The sequence below is a fragment of the Grus americana genome, chromosome 14, assembly GCF_028858705.1.
Source record: "Grus americana isolate bGruAme1 chromosome 14, bGruAme1.mat, whole genome shotgun sequence".
Lineage (NCBI taxonomy): Eukaryota > Metazoa > Chordata > Aves > Gruiformes > Gruidae > Grus > Grus americana.
The window spans coordinates 19,582,102-19,603,695 of NC_072865.1; the positions used below are offsets into that span (position 1 = coordinate 19,582,102).

General features: G+C 48.0%; 1 protein-coding gene across 3 annotated transcripts; it reads right to left on the reverse strand.

Annotated features, from left to right (window-relative positions):
• Positions 1–1,592: 1,592 nt before the first annotated feature.
• On the reverse strand, positions 1,593–21,272 carry ECSCR (endothelial cell surface expressed chemotaxis and apoptosis regulator). Of its 3 annotated transcripts, XM_054842080.1 has the most exons (11): positions 21,084–21,217; positions 11,302–11,343; positions 11,065–11,115; positions 9,074–9,187; positions 8,523–8,570; positions 6,636–6,683; positions 5,952–6,050; positions 4,611–4,709; positions 3,985–4,021; positions 2,805–2,904; positions 1,593–2,233 (listed from the first exon to the last, which is right to left on the reverse strand). In XM_054842080.1, the coding sequence occupies exons 1-11, from the start codon at positions 21,139–21,141 to the stop codon at positions 2,225–2,227; spliced, it is 705 nt and encodes a 234-aa protein (XP_054698055.1). In that variant the 5' UTR covers positions 21,142–21,217; the 3' UTR covers positions 1,593–2,224. The 3 variants fall into 3 exon arrangements, with proteins under 3 accessions (XP_054698055.1, XP_054698054.1, XP_054698056.1); XM_054842079.1 differs by having other exon boundaries at positions 1,593–2,904; positions 21,084–21,272; XM_054842081.1 differs by lacking the exon at positions 4,611–4,709.
• Between the last annotated feature and the right edge of the window lie 322 nt (positions 21,273–21,594).

The window sequence follows — 21,594 nt, forward strand, 5'->3', positions numbered from 1 at the left end:
ACCCGTGGCCTTTGTAGGAGCACAGCAGCTTGGAGAAGGTCTCTCCTTTCACGTGAGCAGCAGCAAATGGAAGTTTGGGGTTACATCACTTTTATTGTTTATTTTTTTTTATTCATTCTTTCTTTTGAACAAGGTCAAAGTTGGAATTTTGCTTTTGGATGTGGATCAGTTTTAGGGTGGAGCAGGTTCAGGTTATTTGTCAAGAGCCTTAAGAGTCTGTGGGAAGGAGGAGCACGAAGGAAAATAAAGCATGGGACTGTCTTTCAGAGGTCGTTGTGGAGGGGAGGTTAGTTAAAGCTTGACAATTACTGGAGTGTCTGACATCACAGGTGCTTACCAGCTGCCTTTGTGGTGTCTTCCTGGGACTAAAACCTGCTTGTGAGGCACCACGCACTGAGTCACAGGTCTCTGAGATCTGGAGCTATCTGGATCCACCTGCCTAGGAATCACCAGGGATCTTGTGCTTAAGCAAACTCACCAGTGTGGTGGAGGCTGGGTGAGTGGCATGATGTCCTTTTACTTTTCAGGAGTTTTACCAGAAAAGCTTCATTTAATTAAAAAATACCTTATCAAAATACCTGGTGCACATGTTAAAGACAGAAAGTGTGTTGGATGTTAGCGGGAGTTGCGAAAACGTTGCATTTATTTTGCTGAACGCTTCATTGCCAGCTGCAAAGCACAGCTACCTCTCGCACTGCACGTTCCAGTAAACATCTCTTACCCATCCTAAAAAATTAAATCAAGCTAAATTACTGTGTTTCGTCGAACTGTGTAAGGAAATGGGTGCAGAGATACCTATTTGGAGCACTTGGCTAGATCTTTTTTTCCTTAACTTCAGGGTCAATGGATGTTGATGCTCATGTTAGGAGAAGGCAGTATCTCAGCGTACCACCGCTGTGTAGACGAGGTTCTCTGGAGGCCTCTTTTGACTCGAGCTGGTGAAGCTTGCAAGCAGGAGCCATGGTGAAGATGGGCAGAGGCAAAGGCAGCCGCAGAGTTAGTGCTTTAGCGTGTTATGCTGCTGAATAAAGCAGCTGAGACCTCCAGAAATACCCAACAACGCATCATTTCTCTTGCAGTCATGTGGAGGCTGTCTCCATCATCCTTGTAAGGATGTATTTTGCCGTAGGTGGTAAAAGTGACTGGCAGTGGGTCTGAGCCGGCTTGGGTTGTGAACCAGCTAGCTCCAAATGCGAGCCATTGCACCGTGGAGGCTAATGAAGGATTGTTCTCGTTATCGTGGTGACTTGGGGGTGGACTGGTGGTTTTGGTGCTGTGGTAAGGTGAGTGCTCCGGCTGATCTGTGGAAGGGGATGCTGCTTTTCTGGTCTATCAGGAAGCTCTGGGAGAGTGGCGGTACAGAAGATGGAAGCTCTCCCAGCAAACTTGGGCTACCAGACTTCAGGAGCTCGAGTAGCTCAGCATTTTGCTTGTGGCCGCTCCTTTTTACACTCCGATAAAACCCTGTCTGTGCAGAGACCTTGTTGTATACGCTGAAGATGAGTCTTCTCTGAGCATGTTGGACCTGTGGGAAGATAGCGATCTGCCTGCCTGAAGCTCAGTTATTAATAATAAAGCATTTAAGAATGCAATTTGCATTTCAGCAGCACCTTTAATTCACGGCTCTCCAAATGCTTTACAGACATTGATTAACATAGCCTCACAACAACCCTGTGAGGTAGGTGGACATGATCATCCCCACCGCTGCGGGGATAATGAAGGCACCAAGGGGTAAGGGGCTTGGAGCAATGACGCTGGGATTTGACCTAGCACTTGGCCGTTTACATCTCATTAGTCCTTCGGCCTCAGAGCGTGCTTTTCTAACGGGCGGGTTTGACTCAATGTGGGGCTATACTGATTTAACGAGCCTGTGACTGGCTGGCACAGGCTCTAAAGGCCATTAATCTAAGGCAGCAGTTTATTAGCAAAGCAGATGGTTCCTTGGTGCTTCTTGCTGCTGCAATAATCTGAGGATTTGAAGGCATATCAAAAATAGAGATCAACCATCGAGCATGGCACGCTGTCACTGGAGAAAGCCCTTAGACCCCAGGTGAGGAAGCTACGTGGGATGCTACTGTAAATGTATTGATCAGAAAGGACATAATAATTTATATATAAAGTCCACCCTTGCTCTTTCCCCAAAGAAAAACAAACCAAACCAAAAAGAACCTAGAAAGTCACTGCTGGTTGCCACAAGTCCGCTTCAAGCTTAGGGCCCTTGGCTTCATAGCACCTGCAAAAAGAACAAACCATGGTGCATCAGCAGCCTGTTTGGGCTGGCAAAAGAAGTTAAGAAGTGTGTTCCCTCAAGCGCAGCCCCAGTGCTAGTTTAGCTTTAAACCAACTTAAAATTACGTGAATTACTCACATGGAATGGATCTGAGAGTACTGATGGGCATGTGCTCCAACATCTGTGGAGCAGGAGTGTGGTAAGCTCGGACTAGAGGGTGAGACCTTGACTTCACTAAGGCTAGCTTATTTACCTCTTCATTTAATGACAAACCACTCTAGCTCTGATGGCTGGTCCTAGGTGATGGCACCTATATGCATGAGGTATACTTGACACCTTGAATTCAGGCAGCTTGGATAGATCTGAGATGGGCACCCAAACTTTCACCAGGCTCACCGGAACCAGTTTGGACCTTTAGGAGTGTGATGGCAGCTGGGGTTTTTTTTTTTTTTTTTTTTTTTTTTAATTACTTTTCTGAAGGAATAAGAGAGCAAAGAAATACCTCAAAGGCATGCTCTTATCCAGCAAGAGAAATAATCCCCAGCTAACTCTCTAAAAAGCTTAAAGGGGAAACCTTTTCTGATGGCGGGTAACTCATGCTGTTGTTCATGTTGATGTTCTTCATGGAGATCAGAGTGATGCTGTTATCCTTTTGGCTTGTGCCTGCCGAGCAGCTGTCAAGAAGAGAAGGTGGCATTAACTACTCTGGAAGATGAGAGAGGGAAGTTTCTTTGCACACAACTGGAGGTGAGCAGGCAGGACTGCGGCTGGCTGGTACACGGGACCAGGGTTGCCTTGCGCTGCCCTTCAAGGTGCTGTTCTGATTCAGGCCCATCCCTTTTCTGTCCTATGCCCTTGTTTGTCATACAAAGGGAGCCTTGGATATTTCTACATCCGATGCTGCTGCTGATGTATTGCCAGCGTCTCTCCTGAGAGTGAGAGTTACAAGCGTTAGGAAGGTGGAATTCCCCTTTCTCCCCACCCTGAGAGCTGGGATATGGACTTAGTGCCAGCAGAGACTGGATGACTTTGGGGATTAGGGGCACAGTCCTCTGCTCTGATAGTCCTGCCTCAGTGGCTGCAGATCATGTAGATCATGGTCATTAAGGGTATTTGGGAACCATTGATGTTGATACAGATTTGGTGCCTAAATATGTAGGGACTTTGCTTCCTGTGTCCCTTGCCTCTTTCCAAAGCGGGGTTTATTACTTTGGTAGGAAACTATAAGATGGAAAAGTAAGAGCAACATGTTTTGGTCCCTTCCAGCTCTTGTTTCCTGCTGCTTTCCCATGTGCAGCCTCCCCTCTTGGGTAGCAGTGATGGACCATGGGGTTCAGATGGACCATCCTCTGCTTGGTGCTTCTCTTCCAAAGGTCCCTTGCCCTGCTTTTGCTAGAAGAAGACCTGATCTCATGTCACTGAGGCTGCTTTGAGATCCAGAAACCCAAGTTTAGACCTCAAGTCTGTACCTAGGCAAGGACAGTCAAGCAAGCTGCTCTTGGAAGGTGATGAGTCTTCACGGATACCAGTGCAGCTTTGAAACGAGGCTCCTAAATATTGAACTTTCTACCTTTCACTCTATCAGGCAGAGGATGAGGTGCTGTCAACACTCATTTTGGTTTTTTACCAGTCTCAAAGATGTCTTGAAATGCTTCATCCTGAAATAACCAAAGCAGCCTCTTTTCCTTGCTAAAATTAGTTCTGGAATAAAACTGGTAATTTCAACAGGATGTGAATAGTGTGAGCAGCCTTACCTCTCTGATACCATGGAGGTCCCTGGTTTCTGTTTGTCTGGAGGGAGAAAGGCAGTTGGTGATGCACAGGTGAGAAAACATCACAGCCAAGCACTAAAATAAGTCAGCTATATTCAGAATTATGTTGTACAGGGTAACAAATGAAATCCAAATGAGGTTAAAGACACCACGGAGGATCCTTGAGAGTTGATTAGAGAAAAATTTTCAACTAATGTGACATACAGGCAGGACTGAATTCTTTGCCCTAGCATCCTTTGATCATTTGGCCGTCACTGCCTTGCTGTTGAGCAGCCTTGCCCTCTAGTGGGCACGGCTTAGTGGGAAATGGGATTCCTAGGGAAAAGGAGTGTCAAACTCCATGATTTTTGCTGGAAGAGCTGTCCACCCCTGGCAATCTGCACATTTAACTGCAGCAAACTTGAGACTTTCCTTGTGCAGATGGGTCTGGGCTGGGTCTCTGAAGAGCGTGGTCACGCTACATCCCTAACTGCTGAATCTGTGTTCCAGTTTGGCTTCAAAACCTCCATACTGCGTAAGCTTTTTTAAAAAAAACATCTTTTAGGAATTTCCAGATCCATGTAGATGACTTTTTGATTAGGGAAAGACAGATCACCCCAGGCAAATACCTTCTGAGTCCTTTGAGCGGTTACACTTGAACCTCAGGCTGACCACGCTGACCAGAATGATCACAACCACTATCAGGATGACTATGAAGCTGATGACACCTGGGGATGGAGGAGAGAACTGTCTGCGATTGATACAACAACGTGCCTGTCCTTGGCTTCTGGGGTAGCAGAGAGACTTTGTCATCAAAACTTGGTAGGAAATCAGTATTTTCATTAAAATGAGCACGGTACGTAATGGGCAGAGAAGTAAGTAGTCACTAGAGCGAATGGGTTTATCCTCTTGTGTTTTAGCCTCAAAGGGCTTCTGATGAATACTTAATTGGTAAGGCAGTGCCAGGAGGGCAGAAGTCAGCTGATTACACAGGGGATTGATTGAAGCCAGTATGCCCCTACTACAGTTGGTAAATCTTATCATAAAGGTGTATAAAGTCAGATAAATATGTAATATAATGGGCAGAGACAAGCTAAAGACTGTGAAGGGTATTATCTGTCTCATAAACCAGTGGCCAAGTGCAGATTTGATTTTGACATATGGCCTCAATAAATCAAACTATTTTTTGCATGGGAATCTTGTCCTGTTAGACTGCTTCAGGACTTCTCGTGGCTTCCCTGTGAGGACATAAGCAAATGATACTTATGAAGTTAACATTTGACTTTTAAAAATGCTTCTGAAATAACACTTTTTTTCCTACAGTATGATAGAAATGAGCAAATTGTTTTTTCTGCTTGTCATCATAAATGCCCTGTGCCTGTCTTCAAATCTATTGCCAGGTTAAGGTATGGCATCTCTTGCTCCGTCCTTCCACAGTCTGAAGGATGTGGAGGACTTGGCTGCGTCCTGCCAAGCAGGGTGCAACTGTGCAGGGGACGGCAGTAAGGCAGAGTGGGAATGAAGTCCCAACAGGTTTGCAGGGAAAAAAATAAATTGCCTAAGCTTCCAGGTGAGTAGCGTATTTATTCTAGATGCTCTCAGGGAAAGCAAGGCATGGCATGGGATCGTTTGTGCCCAGGTCTTGTCCTAACGTGGAGCTGGGGCAAACACTGGTGCTGGGAGCAAGATCCCAAGCTCAGGTGTAGTCATGATGGACTTTCAAACTGTCTGTCCCTTGTGTACTGGGCACGGCTGGGAGTATGTGTGAGGTGCTTTATAGCCTGCTGGTGACAAGTGTTTTTTCTCAAGGGTTTTCCCTTGCACTCTGAAAACTCCAGGATCAGGCATGCTGAAGAAGAAAACTGTGGAGCCATCATCTCCAGGGAAGCATCTTTGAAACTGGGTGTCCAAAATAATGTGGCCTGGCAAAACAGATCCCCCTCACCTCCCCAGGTAGCACAAGACCTTACCAAAAGCTGCCACCGTCAGTGGGGATTTATCATCTGTCGGAGTGGGCACAGGCAGGTAGCCAGAGGAATTCGGTGTTGGGGTGACTGGCCTTAAGGTGCCTACAAGAGGAGAAAAAAGGTAGCTTTATATAAAAGTATTTTTTCCAAGGTTGGGAAGAGGATTCCTGGCAATGTGAGAGGCCCAAACTTGCACTTGTACTTTATTGAAGAGAAGACCGTTGGATCCTGGCCCGGCCCCATCAATGTTTATGGCAAAGTGACCAAGACCTATGTGGGAATTGGATTGCCTTGGTGTGGCCCCTTTTATTGACAGTCTGAGAACACCCGCAGGGTTTTCTGCTGGGGCCCTAGTGACGAAGCTGAGCGTGGCAGGTGAAGGACGGATCTGGCACTGTGTTTGAGGGGGAGGCTTCTCCCATCTCGCTCGTTTTACAACCTTTCACCGTAATGGCACCTTTCCTGCTCTGACTCACAACCGCTGTTCCCAGTCTTGACAGGTTGCCCCAAAGTGCTGTGTCAGGGTTTTCAAGGGCTAGATGGCATGGCCAGCATCCCTCAGGTACTTGTTAGCCCTTCACCATGCTGCCTTGAAGATAGCAGTGTGATGGCCTTGCTGTTGGCTGTGAAAAGGGCTATAAAATATCTAGCGGTAATCATCTCTCTGTGACAGAAAGGAGAAAGCACCTTGCGTTGCTGATGTTGTGGTACTCTCGCTTGTCTTGGGCTCTTGACCTGCATAGAGAAATGCAGAATGTGAGTCTTATCCTTGGGTGTCAGCTAATAACCAAAAGAATTAATGGGCATGCTAGAGAGGAGAATGGATTCACAGTAATGCTGGTGATACCTGGGAAAACATGGAATTCATACTTGAGCTAAAACCTTCCCACCAAACATACTTTGTACTATTTTCCATGTCCAAATAGAACCAAAATTCAAATACCCTTGTATAAACTCTTCCGCTTCTGCAGTCCCAGATGCAATTTTTGGGCAGATACAGCAATGGAATACTGGAAGAGCAAACTGGGAAGGTTATAGATTTGCTATTGCTCATAAACATTGAGACTTCAAAAAAAAATCCGCTTAGAGGAAGAAATTCTGCAGAATATGAGTGTGGATTGTCCTTGGACTTGGTGGATATGCTGTCCTGGGTTATCTAGAAGTAATTAAGCTAGTTTGAGTTGGGCTAACTTGTACGCCATATGTAGTCTAGCTGTGGCAGCATAGAGGTTTGTTTGAGCAAGGACTCCAGTTCTCAGTGGGATGAACTGGCTTATATGAAGCTGCTTGGTTTGTGACAGCTGCTTTCAGTGCCTGTGCAAGCAAATTCCAAGCTATCCTGTGTGTTTTGCTTGTACAGGGGAAAAAAAAAAATCCTTTGCTGCCTCCTGGGTGTGTGTCGAACGGCCAGATTATCTGCATTGACCTTAATGAACAGCTACAGGCTCTGTCAGGAGACTAAAAATGATACTTTAGAGGTTCAGAAGATCATCTGTAGGTCAGCTAAGATCTTCTTTCCTCCTCTTCCATCCCTACCTTCCCAAAACCAGCATTGACCAAAAGTACTCTGCACTGGGGCGCAGGGCGTGCAGCTGAAACTGGGGGTCCTGTCTTGCAGAAAACATAATTGTTTCAGAATGTAATTTTGCCAAAAGTCAGAAGAAAAAGGGGAAAAGGTATGAAATAACAAATCTATCTGGTTCAGTAACCACATCGAGCAGAACAGTCCTGAGAAGCAGGGACTCCCACTGTACAATTTTTTCACCAGTCATCAAACCCTTTGTTTCATGATGAAATTGTTCTTCTAGCCGCAGGCGGTGGGCAGAAGCTGTGGTTTGCTGAGCCTGGCATGGATACCCCATCCCTGGGAAATGTTGGGTCTTACACAACAGGAGACCTCGCTTTTGGAAGCATCAGCAGCATTTCTATAGTCAAAGATGTACGGAGCTTTTCAGATATAAAGCAGGGTTATAATTAATAGCAACCTGCTCTGATGCAAAGGGCTCTTGGCTTAGCTGGGCACCGTCATGCTGGTTAGACATCTGTGCAGGCAGAGCTGACCACGGGTTTTTAACCTTGCTTGTGTTAGAGAAGATCTGAGAGGTACTTGGAGAGGCAGAGCAGTTTCTGTCTTGACCATTGCGGATTTTTGAAGCTGAATCTTTTTAATGGGGAATCAGCTCAGTTGTCAGATTTCAATCTTCCCACTCACTTGGATTCTGCCCTTATTCTGAGAAAACTCTTACTGAAGTCTCTAATTTTTGCTCACAAGTTGGGTTAAGCAACTGTCAAAAGCAAAACATTTTTTTTTTTAAAGGATGTTAAAAGGGCTCCCTTCTCCTAAACATAGATCAGTCTTTCAACTGTTGAGGTTCATCCCAGGCAGACGATGTGAAGTGCATTTGGTCTTGTGTTTTTTCACCGCTTGTAGGTATACCAGGCATGATTTTGGGTGTTACTGGTGGCTCAACCCCAAGATAAAGACTTAGATAACCTGCACCATGTGAGCCAAGTAAGCTAATTGCCATGAAATTATCTAAACTTATCTTTACTCTATAAAAGGACAAAAAGTACCTTGAGGTGGTGAAGCTGCTGTGCTTCTGCTTGCACTAGGTATTTCATCTGGATAAAGAAAAACATGGGAAAGGAGAATTAACTCTAGAAGCTACTACTAGTTCTGCTATGGAAAGCTCTTGGTTTCCATGGGGGGGGGGGGAAGCTTTGTTTTCATGAGACTTCCCCTCCAAACAAACATCAGGATGTCCAGCTAGCGATCTCGGCAGTCAAGTGGGAGAGTGTACACGAGAGGTCTGCTGGGGAGGCTGGGGTGCCTGTAGCCCCTCCACAAAACATTACCTGGTAGCGCCTGATCTGGCTTTTGTGATACGGGCTTGCTGTGCACCTGCTGTGTCTGGGTCATGGTTGCATCCAGCCCTGTGCTTTTGGGGAGCTGGAATGAGCTGGTCTTTTAGCAAAGACTCAAAGAGATTCAAAAGTTGATGCTACTGAATAAGTAGCACGGTGTGGACTAGCCCAGTCTTTCTGATGCCCCCAGTTTTGCTTGGATAAGGAGGCATGCATAAACAGGTCCTGCCTGAGCAAAAATTTGAGTTTTCCATACTTACCTTGCGCAGTCAACGTTAGCAGTGTCGTAGCAACGGGAGAGGATCTGGCTGCAGTAGTTTGACCCACAGAGGTGAGATTCAAGTCGGTCAGTGGTGTCGACTTCACTGGAGGCTCTGTGGAGGAAGCACAGTGTTACTTCAAAGAGCTCTGCTCACCACAGGCTCTGTTCGGAAACAGCTTGGAGGAAGGCATGGCTATTGCAAAGAGTCCTCAAACTCATTGGGAATTATGGATAATCTGCTAGGGAAAACATGGGCATGAGCAGACGAGGAAATAGCCTTTGTCCTGTTTGGAGTCAGGGAGCTCTTGTACTTCGGCATTAGCTTTTGCTTTTTTTAGTGTGGAGGTGCTGAGCTGGCAGAGCTCGGGAGAAACATGGAGAAGGTCTTGCTTTTTGCCACCGCTTTCTCCCTGCTTTGAAAATGAAGGTATTTTTATCACTGGACACTTTAACAGGCTAGAGCTGCCTGGCACCCACATGTTTGCTTGTTATCTGAAATGGGAACTTTTATGTTTCATTTCACGCAGAGTCTCTAGGCACAAATAATTCAGTTCTTGCCGTGGTCTGGAGGCTCTGTCATCTTCCTCAACCTGCTACTCAGAGCTGCAGAGCAAGAACATGATCCAAATTAAGATGTGGGGGGAAAAAAGCTTTCAATAAGCACTCTGCAAGGAAGAGTGGATCACCAGCTTGGAATTTATAGGCAAGTTCCTTGTCTAGACTTCTCCTGGCTTTCCAATAAAAATGAGAAAAGAGTGAAAATGGTTTTAAGGTTCAGTTGGGTTTTTTTTAACCTTTTATCCAAATGCTGCAGCAAAATATTTGAATTTAGGAATAAGTTTCTTTTTTTCTGCAAGACATGGAAGCAGAATCTGAGATCTTTTCCTTTATATTTTTGGGGTACCTTTGGAGGGGTAGCTATGCTTAGAAAGATCCCCCCCCCCCGAGATAGCAGGAAGAGATCTGTCTCCAGAGATCCGAGTGGGCTAACAGATGTGGATCTGGACTCGGAGAGATCCCTTCTTGTGTATATGGGGTTTTTTTGTGTGTATATTCAGACTGAAACATGTAATTTTCTGCTAACGCCTCCCTGTACCCACTTCCAGGGCTTCTCCGTGACCACGTACATGTGCTGGTGTCCCGAAGCCGGTTTCAGCACGGGAGGAAGACAGAAAAAAAGAGAACAAAGTAAGGGAACTCCTCAGAGGTTCATACTTTTAAATATTTTTCTGTCCTTATGAGTGATTGCTGTTTCCATGAAGGTAGATAACAAAGTAAAACCCCCGACATGAAGAACTGAATTAGAGCTAAGGCAGCGTTCAGTCCGTGTGCTGACACAAACGTTGTGCAGTGAAGGACAAGCCTCTCCACGCTTCCCCTTTTCCTCTTGGACAAATGGGGAATGTGTTGACCTGTTGTATGGGAGGTGCTCAGGGTGTGCAAAACACTGGAAGCCTTTAGTTAAAAAAACCCAGATAAACCACGGTCAGGCTTAAGAGAGCAGTACTGAAGAGTAAATGTGACGCAGGGAAGCTCTTACAACGATGACTTCATTGCTGTTACTTCTGTCACGACACCAGGAGCCAAGGGCAGACCTGGCGTGCGAGGCGCTGTGCTTGCACGTACTGCACACACCCAGGGGTCCTCGCGCGGAAGAGCTGCCAAGCGAAGCAGGTGATGCCAGGTAGGAGGATGCCGCAACGTGGACACTGCCCAGCCTGGCTGCGTGCCTGGGCTCCGGGCAGTCGCATCCTTTGTGCGCACAAGGTACAAAGCCCGGGGTTTTCCCTGGGTGGTGACCTGCTGACTCTCCTTCTCCCTATTCAAGTTAGTGATTTTTCTTTTTTTTCTTCCCCACCACTGTTCTCATCTAACCTGCCACTGCACGACCCCATTTATTGCTGGATGGCCCAGCTGGACCGAAGGTCACAACAGTTGCAAGCCAAGATGCCCCTGAGATGCACTCTTAAGCCTCCAGATGAGCATTACCTGAGGTATGGTTCTTTACTTCAGGGCTGTGCATTGTTGATTGGGATTGACCTGTAACACAAGCGGAGAGACATGGAGGTGACGTCTCCTACACGTGCTCCTTGTTGGCAGGATCCCTACAGGGAGGGGTGAAGGATGGGTCGGAAAGGGGTCATTATAGCCAGTAAGAGCTGAAAGGGTGATGGGGGCAAGAGATGCTAAGGAGATGTATAAAGCAGATCACAACCCAGGAGGTACCTGCTACAGCGTGCACAGAGGACTCTGTGGAGGCCGTAGTACCTGAAATGAGAGAAGAAGGGTATTAGCGGTGCTGATCTATGGCTGTCACTAACGCACTGGTGTTCCGGCTGGTTGCGTGGTCTGGGTTTTCCTCATCTTCTGTAGGAATGACTTTGAAATATGTGATTTCCCCAAAAGCATTAGCAAAGAAGTAGCTGCAAACACTGAGTGCAAAGCTATCAGGTTCTAAGTAAATTAGTCCTGGAGTTTATTCAGCCAGGACAAATGCCCTTCTCCCCACATGGAGCCGAACCCTTCAGGGAGCCATCTTCCTCTCTCACAGGGAAAATACAAGGTGTGTAAATCAGTGAGGTCGTTCCCTGCCCATGAGCCGTTTGCCTCCAGCTCAGTCTTGGTGGGGAAGGCTGTTTGACCTGTATTCTGGAGCTGTTTAAGGAGTTAAAACACACATTTAAACACTTTGTTCCCTTGAGACCTTAATGAGTGGATGGATGAGGTTTGTAAAGGCTTCCAGGAGCTGATGGGACTGTTTTTCCTTCCTGTCTCCTACCTCTGATCCTTCCGTCCCATGCGTTTGCATCCTGGGAAGCTGGCTGAAGCCTGGTGGCCATCTAAGTCTGGACAGAGCAGGGGGCTGCAGCCTGGGGACTGACCTGGAGCTGCCTTCCCTGGTAGTGGTGGGTGGTCCTGTAGGTCCATGCAGGGCTTTGCTCTGCCAGGGTTGTAGATGTTCCACTGAGTCCCTAATTTCTCAACTGAAAGGTGTTTTTTGGGGTTTTTTTTTTGGTTTTTTGTTTTGGATTTATGAGAAAGCATCCCTGTACCAATCCCCCATGTTGCCTGCTCTCAGGATCCCTGGTGTTCTTCTTTAAGCACCAGCTCCTACAGTCCTGTGATTAGATGAGATGTCAATTAAAAATGCTGCCATTTAATAATGGAGAAAAGACATGCCCAGTTCCCATACTTGGGGGCAAGAACTGGAAAATGTAGATACACTTTAAACACTCAAATCAAACCCAACTGGTTTAACTTTGAAAAGGTGACTTTGAGTCTTGTTTTGGAAATGTGTGTCCTAACTGGTATTTTTAAATGGTTGTTTCTGGTAATCCTGGTGCTGCCTGTAGTAAGATTAATGAAAGAAACTACATTACAGCTACAGAAAACAGCTGGATCTGATCCCACCGGTGATCCATCTCACCAGAGTCCCACCAGAGCCAACAGCTCCTAAGAGTTTCAGTCTGCGAGGGCCAGCAATAAAGGTTGAATCCTTCCAGCTCACTGTCCCCTTGCAATGCCGCCCAGCTCCATTGCAGCAGTGCTCTGTGATGAGGGGCAGAGCCTTTGCAGGATGCTGCACCTCGTCGTGGGGTGGCAGGAGGGGAGATCCAGCAAAGGAGCCAGAGCAGAGCAGTGCTTGTGCACCCATTTACAATCCTGTTTCTTACCAGGAGCCGTAGAGGTGATGTAGGCGATGACTTTCATGGTAGGAACCTAGGCTGTAGGTGTCTGAAAGAGGTCAGGTGAAGGCCCTGATAGTGGTGTGCATCTGGATTGAGATCTTTAGCATCCGGTGTATGTGGGTTACGGGGGCTTGGCTCAGAGCCCACCCCTTGGGACCGTCTGGGTGTAGCGAGCTCCTGACTGATCTCATTTTTCTCATGTAATTGCGTTGGAGCTGTAATTGTTGGGGGTTTTTTTTGGTTTTGTTTTTGTGGGGTTTTTTGTTTGTTTTTTGTCTGAGGCTTTATGACAATGATCCCAGCCAAACAGGAACCAAAACAATGTATAAACCACGGTGAATACATAATAAAACATGGCCTCTTTCCAGATAGGATTTGGCTGTGAAAATCAGACCTGACTTTTCAGAGCTTTTCCATGCTTTTCTCTTCTAGCTTACTGGGCAGCAGGCTGGCAAAACTGTCCTGTTTGGTCCGTGAAAGAGGAGACATGATCAGATCATTAATTACTTAGAGAGGAAGGGACTAATTTGTTTTCTAAATCCATTGGGAACAGGACCAGAAGACAAGGACTTTTAACTGCAGCAAGGAAGAGGGGAGGCTGGGCAACAGAAAACTGCCTTAACGTAAGGATAGTGAGTTGCTAGGGGTGATTGCGTAGGAGAATTATAGGATATCCTTCTCTGAGGGTTTTGAAGAGCAGGTTAAATGAGCATCAGTCTAGTAACGTAGACAGGATCGTGGACAGATGTAACATCACTTACCAAATCAACTAATATAATAGAAAAACAGCCACGTGCCCAAAAGAACTATTTACAACACAGTTTCTGGACGTTCGTTTGCAAATGCCTTAAGATACTCTGTACATTCAGCACAAAAAATAATGTGCTGAGATCATCATGGGGGCCGATATCCTCTAGCAGCTGCTAAACTCAAACAGCTCCTCTTTCTCCAAAATTCCCTTGCAGAAGCCATTGTCTTGTTTTCCCGTGGGGAGAAGTAGCTGCTTGTAACACATTTTCTTCCTGGAATTATCACAGGTGCTTTTTAGCCTACATGGCACCTGAAAGCATCAAGAATCGCTGAAGAGCGAGCTGTTGCCTACACTTAGTCTTTGTCAAGGAAAAGGGGGATAAAGGTGCTGAGCTGGCAGTTTGTTCCAGCATTTTTGGTGCAGCTGAGGAGAAATCTGAGAGCTTGAATGGAGCCTCTAGGGATGGATAAAAGCTGAGAGCAAGGGAGAAGACATTGCCCTGTACTGCCCTCCCTGATGGGACCCTCCGTGGGCTAGCTCCAGCATCCCCGGCGCTGGGACAAGAGGAAGAGGATCGTACTCAATGCTGTCTTCCACCACAGTTCAGCCCTTTGCTGAAGGTTGCACCCAGAGCACTGGCTTGTATGGAGTTCTCCGTTTGCAAAACTAAACCGTGGGGTTATTGTAAATAAGATGAATAAGCAGGGTTTTTTTTTTTCTTCAGTGCTCAGTCCCTGGAGTTCATCTGGCCAAGTAGATGCTTGCCCCGGTCTGCTGCGTTTGAGCTTTGCTGCGGAGAAGTGACCAAGGGATGGAGGTCCCCTTTTGGCACTTTGCTCGGGAATAAATGGCCCTGGCTTCTCTAAACACGACCGCACATCACTTCAAAGTGGAGCAGGTCTGGCTTGGACTTTTGGCCACCGCCGCTTGTTATGCCTTCTCTGCCAACTTAAATAATCAAAAGTCCTGTTATATTAGGTGTTTTCTTTTGGTGAAGGTGCTTAGCATCCCACTGGAATTACAGCGGAGAAGGACGGACGTGTGCAAGGCAGGAAGAGACCCGAGTCATGCCGCGGGGCTGGGCAGCAGGATGGGTACGAACAAAAAAGCGCCACGCGTCGCGGCTCCTTGCAGACGTCCCCGGGGGACTCTCGTGCAAACGGTGCTGGAGACTGCTTCCTCCCGGTGCCTCTGCCAGCACGGCCCTGCTCCCCTCCACGGAGGGCCCCGGCTATATAAACAGCTCACGATAGTAATCAGGACTCAGCCAGCGCAGCTGTAATTGCAATAAACATCAAAGCCATTCAAACGGCTCGCCATTGAGCGTAAGCTCTGCCAAGATCTTTGTTGTGTGTTTGGGTGCAAGGGATTTATAGCCGGATTGTGCAGTTCTAGGTGGAGACGGGTAGCTTGCCGAGGGATTTATGATGGGAAATATGGCTTTCTGCTCTCGCTGTAATGGGAAATTCCCGATTACCCACCAGAGCCAGAGGAGCGCATTGGAACTGCAGGTGCATTTCAGCTCTGACTCAGCGTTAGCTGCTTTTTGGTTAATTTTTCCAGAGGGTGAGCAAGGGAATTTTGGATTTCTGTTATTTGCAATAGTTCTTCTAGGTTAGGTGTGAGTGTTGGACGGAGAGCAGAGGGGTCTTTCCATGGAGCCTTCTCTCACGGCAGCCGAGATGTTCCTAGAGCCAGCAGCTCACCCTGCTCACTCCTCGGCACAAAAAGAGAATGATGTAAAATGAACAAAAAAAAAAAAAAGAGGTGAATTTCAGGTACTTCTGCTTTGGTGTTATTTTTGGCAATCGTAGACATGTAAAGAGTGGTTTCTCCAGCTGCTGACCAAAGAGAGACACTGACATTTAAAGAACCCCAGACTTTACATCAGAGCCTCCGTGCAGCAGCTCTGCTGTAGCAGAGACCTGGGCCAGCTGTTGGAATCTCTTTGGCAGGGCTTAGACGAGACCCAAGAAGGGCTCATGCCATCCAGTCTGTGTTCACAGGGGGATGGAGTCACGGGGGAGGATCTCCGGCACCAGTATGAAGGCACTGGGACTGGTCCTGTCCACTCGGAACTGGAGGTGGAGAGGGACTGCGTATCCCCAGTGCCGTGTAACCGTGGACTCGCTGGACTTTTCTCCTTCCCTGGCAGTTTTGGGGGAAGATGTGGTGATGCCCTACCTGTCCCCAGGTCGTGCGTTGCACGGCATGGAGCCGCAGAGCCTGTGGCATTGCGCAGCCTTGCTGTACCAACCTCCGCGTCACTGTCTGCTTGCAGGTTGTGTAAACAAATGCTTTCAGAAAAGAGATCTAGCCACCTAAAATTAGACTTTTCAATTCATGTATTGGCACTTCTGTCAAATGACCCGTGACAAAAATATACTGACCGCTTAACACAAGTGCAGCTGCTTCCTAGGTGAAGCACAGCAGCTGTTGAAGCAGCAGGGAGCAACAACTCCCAATTCTTAGGACTTTCGCATGGGGGAAAAAAAAAAAGCCGTATTAAGAAACTCGGAAAGCAGAGAGCTCTGCAAAAGCCTAGGTCCTATTTTATTAAGCACTTAAAAAAGGTGCCTCTGCTTTAAGTGTCTCGCAGCAGAACGGGTAAGGTGGAAATTGGGCAGGAGAGAGAGGAAAAGTGTTGTTATGCAGGCTGGATAACTGACAGCCTAAATCAGGTCCCAGATCACAGAGGTATTTAAGCATCTAATTCCCAAATGACACGGGGGGGTTGGCAGCGAGCTGCCAAGTGGTTCTGAATTGTAATGACTCGGCCAAAGTGTTACGGAAAGTTGAGAGAGCCAGGAATTAAACCCGGATCTCGTCAGCAATTAAAATTAATCTTAGCCTTCCTCTGCCCCTCCTCAAGGGCTGCACCCAGCTCTGGGCATCCTCTCTGAGCATCGCGCTGTGCTCCCCTCCGGTGAGCTGTTCTGGAAGCAGGTCTTAGCAGAAGTCAATTAAAACCCGCTTGAACGTAGAAAACAAGCCAGGAGACAAACAATGTGGGGAAACCACATGCACGGAGCGGGCTCCGCCACATCACCGTGTGTGCTGAGGTCTGGTTTTCCCACGAAAAGTGGTTGCTCCTGGTCTGCTCCATCAGGCTGCTGCGCCGTCACCCTCCCAGCTGCTTACTGGTTCCATTTTCCTCCGTGACCTGCTTGTTGTGGAGCTCTGCGTGTGCTCCTGGTTCTTGTAGTGCTGGTGCTGTGGGTCCTGCCCTTCTGACTCTGCTGCTCCTACGGTTTGACCTGGGTCTGGGGGTTTGGAGGAGGAAATCACCCCGTGCCCAGTTCAAATGAAAGATGGGGGGACCAGCCATCCAGGCTTGATGGGAGCTGGAAGCAAGTGTGTGCTTTTTGTCAACCTACTTTTTTTTTAAAAAAAATAAATATTATTCATCAGCAGATCTCAAAGCGCTTTACAGAGGCGAGGGGTAGTGTTAGCTCTGCTTTGTTTTCTGTAGGTGGGGAAGCTGAGGTGCAGAAAAAGCATCCCGAGTTGCAGGCAGGTTCTGCAGTGCTGCTTCCTCTCCTGGATGAGGCCACCAGCCAAGGTCCTGCTGTTGTACAGGCCACAGTCCTCGTCAATTTGTATGATTTTGCTCCAAACGTCGTGTCCTCCAGCTGCTGGAGGAGATCTGGAAAGGTGTCCGCAGAGCCCTGTGACAGCACACGTGTTCCATCCCCTGCAGCAGCACAGCCGACGTGGTGGATCAGTGGTAGGTGCCTACCAGACACGTCTTGCTTCCCCCAAGTTCATGGAGGCTCTTTGCTACCGTTTCCAAGTTTATTCACAAATTTATTGTTCTTTCCAGTAATTCCAAGATTCCCCAGGTTTATTTGGGCGTTGCTAGTAGCAGCCAGGCCATGTGGTGTTCATGAACCACCATGCAGGACCTGCTGGGATCCGTTCAGCTCCACCCTTGTGATTCAGGTGCGTAAGGGTCTGGTGGCACAGGGGTTTCTCATAATTCCTGTTATTTCCACTTTTCTTAAGTCTCCTGGCTTGAACCCCGGGGGAGCGGCTGAAGGACGTCCCTGCCTGGGCGCAGCCAAGTGCTGAGTCTTGCAGGAGCGGCAGCTGAAGAGCAGGTAAAGCATCGTGGCCTGACAAGCTTCATTTGAGTCCAGGTTTTAGGTGAGTGACGCTGGTGTTATCACCTAGGTTCTATTCCCAGATTCCAAAGCACTTTACGGAAGAGGTTATCTTATTATCCCTATTTCATATCTAGGGAAGACCAAGGCACGGGAGTGTTACGTGGCTGTGGTAAGTGGCAGACACAAAGCCTGCGTCCCGTGTCTCCATCCGGTGCAGTCAGCTGTGACACGTTTCTCCCTCATTTCTAATCACACTAATTTCAGTGTGATGCCAAGATCTTTAGCAACTCCAGAGTCACTCCTAGCTAACGTACGAGAGGAGCTCATTGAATCGTATGACTGGAGCTGCTCGCCCAGAGCTGTGCTGCCCTCGGGAGCGTGCAGAGTCTGCAGTTGTGCCTGGTGATGGTGGGAAAGGTAGGGGAGACCCACCTTGCATCCCCTCTCTTGCCCAGAACCAGTGATGGCTGTCCCCAGTGCCTCCTCTTTACATAGGGTGGCAAGCCCAAGGCACTACCTTTTCTTCTGTTCTATGATGTCCCTGTCCCATCCCTGTGTCCCAGACCAGCAAAACCTTGATCTTGGGGAACTGGGTCCCAAGCCAGTGGTTCCTCACCAGTGAGGGGTAAGAAGATTCTCCTTAACCTGTGAAATCCAACTGCTGGTAAGGCATTTAACTGCATCCCCCGTGTTTCACCAGGTTTGTAGGAAGTTTCACCAGCTACCGGCATTAGGGGCAAAGTCTCCTTGAAAGTTTTATATCTCCAAACACCAGAGCAGCCAGAGATCCTAGAGAAGACTTTGCTCCTTTCTGCTGTGCTGGGATGATTCAGCTGAAAGGTAAGACCAGCTCCCCCAGCCCATAAGTCTACAAAAAAGACCAAATGGGAGGTTCCTCCTCGTTGGGGTTGTTGGGCCATGCTGAACGGGCTCCTCTGGGCGGGGGAGTAACGAGACCTCCAAGCCAGGGCTTGGCAGTGGTGCCTTTTGCTGGTGCTACGCAAGACACAGATCTCCCTTTTCCATCCTTAGGCTTAAGCCCACGTCTTGGCTTTGCCAGCAGCAGCGTTCCCGGTGTTGGGTTACCAGCACCGTCCCCTCCAAGGACACCTGTTGTTGACTCACCTATTGTACATGGGACATAATTCCTGGAAACTGTCTCGGGCCACTTTGGTCAGATTTGCAGAGTCATCTGCGGGGTTTCATGTTACTAGAAGGGAGCAGTTTGTTTTGTGAACAAACATTTCTCCTAACCACCTCCTGCTTTCTCTTCCTTCTTCACCAGGTCAGGGTTGTGCTGACCTCTCTGTTGGCCAAGGAATCAGTTTTAGGATGCGCTGGATGCCCTGGTTTAAGGATGCAAGAACTGTGTCTGGAAGGTCTCCTGGTAGCTCAATGTCTGTCCTCTAGCTGCACCCCGTGTTTTTGATTATATCAAACATATATATCGACATATTTATATGTTTTCAAGCTACTGTGCTTCTCGTGGCGTTATCCATCCACTGGCTGTGGCGCAGATAAGGAGACCGGTGGATGGAGCGACAGTGGGAAAATCCTGCTGGGTTCTCATCAGCTTCGAGGAGGAATTTTTGAGTGGAAATCTTTTGTCTGGAAAATGCCTGCCCATTGTAATGGAAACGGCTCATAGGAAGAGGTTTGTTTGGACAAATTTTCTGTTAAGTGTTTCTGGGGTAGGAAAAACAGGCTGGAAATATTCCAAACCTTCCTGCTTTAGCAATTTCAAAATAACAGTATTTGAACCTTCCTTTAGAAATAACTGTGAGAGCTTAGAAGTTTAAATTAAGAAATAATAAATTCATTAATAAATTAATGAACTTTCATAAAGTAAAAGAAAATCATTTAAAAAAAAAAATAAATCCTGTGTGGAAACAAGCAGGTATGAGTTTCCAGCCAAAGCAAATTCCATTTCTCCTGCAAGGTTGTTTCCTCCTCCTTGGGTGCAGGGAGACCTCTGAGCTCTTCTGTCTCACTCAGAAGCTTCCCCCCCCCGGCCAAGTACTACACCACCTCAGTGACTTCGCTATAAAATTAAAAAAGCCATTTCAGAACTGTCGGATCAATGCAAAAACAGTGAGCCAGAGTACATGACAGCGGTTAAGGCTGGTTGTTTAGATCGCAGCCGGAGAGGTGGAACCACCGCACGAGCTGATGTGCGGCGAGCACCAGCAATGCCGTTACCGCCATCCGTAGGCATCGGCCCCGCCGGGGTCCAGCGCGAGCTGCCCGGCACGCATCTAGCGAGAACGGGCCCTGCCCCGCGATTTTAATAAGCAGACTGCGGAGGACAAAGCGATGCGCTCGGGACCGGAGGGCGGCAGGTAGATCATCATCTCTGGGGCAGAGCAGCCGGTGGTCCCGCGCCAGGCAGGGGGCTGGATGTGGGCGATGCAGCCGAGCCAGAGAAGGTGGCTGACAGCCTCTGCGGCGTTCCTGTCCCGTGCAAACCATACCGAGTAGTTTTAAGAGAAAAACAGCGTTCTGGGCAGGCATTAGGGAGCGTCGCGGGATGGGCAAGGGGCCTGAAAGCCCTTTGTCTGATAGCAGGCACCAGGTCACCCCTCTGCTGAAGCCAGCAGCATCACCCCTAACGAAGAGAGAACTTTTCCAATCCACGTGTTCTTATTTCTCAGAATTACGCAGCTACTAACTGAATTGGTTTCTATATTCTCTGCCTTTTAAAAATCCCATTATTACCAGCACAGTGTCTGTAACCCGTAGGCAACTTCTGTGGTTTAATGATAAAAACTTTGGATTAGAGACACGTTATTTTTAGGTGGTGGTCTATTAGAATCAGCAATGATGTTGCAGTCTCTATTCCCTTTCAGCTCCTAGCTACTAACTACAGCTGTCAGCAATGCAAAAGGTGCCTGACGATGCAGGAAAAAAACAACCTGTCACCCTTCAGAGCAGGAAACTGGTTCCTTCATCCCATGCCGCGACTCACGTGGGAGAGAGAAGTTAAAGCAGAATTATCACAGAGGAACAGAATTATTACAGTAAGGACGAGGCATGTTCTGCATGAGTCTCACACGTGGTCTTTGTATTTATATCGACAAGAGGAAAAATTAGTCAGCCAAGGAAAAAATACCTTTGAGCAAAATAATATACTGTACATTTAAATGTTCTACCTTTACGCTTATTTGACAAGTCACTTACTACAAAACGCCTCAGCATCGCAACCCTCAGTGGAAACACTCCTTTTATTATCCAGGAAACAGGTTCTTTTATTCCAGCACTGTCCAATAAACCCCCTAAACCTGGTACAACCGCATTTTTCCCAGCAACCTGCCTCCTGCCACCCCTGGATTTAAAGGCTGAGCCTTCCGATGGCAGCTACTACGTGTTTGAACGTCTGGCCGGTTCCCTTTGGTGCCGGGCTCCCCAAATCCCCCCCGCCCGGCACCGCTTCCCCCTCCCTGGGGCGTGAGCGGAGCATCTTACCTCGGAACAGGACGCAGCCGAACAGCCAGAGGAGCGGACGGACGGACGGAGCCAGCATCTTCTCTGTGGCTTGTGGCTCTGCAGCCCCGCTAAGGCTCTGTCCATCCCGGGAGGGACGAGAGGGTGAGGAGCGATTTGCCTGCCTGGGCTGACTCTCACAGAGCTTCCTGTTGAAGAATAGAAGGAAATGGGCTGAATCCACAGGGGAACTGTGTTTTTTAGCCCATTATGGTTGGAGAGGATGTGAGACATCGCTTACCGACGGCAAAGGAAACCTTGCCATCAGTTTGTTGGAGGATTCGGCTCTCGTAGACGGGGAGAGAGGTGGCACGGAGGGCCTGCCCTGCTTTGGGCCTCAGTGGCTGCTTTATGGTGCTTGGGTTTTTTGGGTGATGCTATGTTTGTGGCAAGGGTGTTCACCCTGGGTCCAAACCTGCTCTGCATCAGCTGTGAGGGCTGCAGGCTGCATTGGTCCATCCTGGGCGAGGGGCTGGTCCTCCCCTCCCAGCTG

Bases quoted from the DNA above. Each gene is read 5' to 3' on its own strand.
- ECSCR (XM_054842079.1), bottom strand. From the start codon at position 21,141: ATGCTGGCTCCGTCCGTCCGTCCGCTCCTCTGGCTGTTCGGCTGCGTC. The intron at 6,051-6,635 runs GTGCTTTCTCCT...CTCCTCTTGTAG, and splicing joins CACAACATCAGCAACGCAAG to GCACCTTAAGGCCAGTCACC. The intron at 4,022-4,610 runs GTATTTGCCTGG...TTCTCCCTCCAG, and splicing joins CCGCTCAAAGGACTCAGAAG to ACAAACAGAAACCAGGGACC.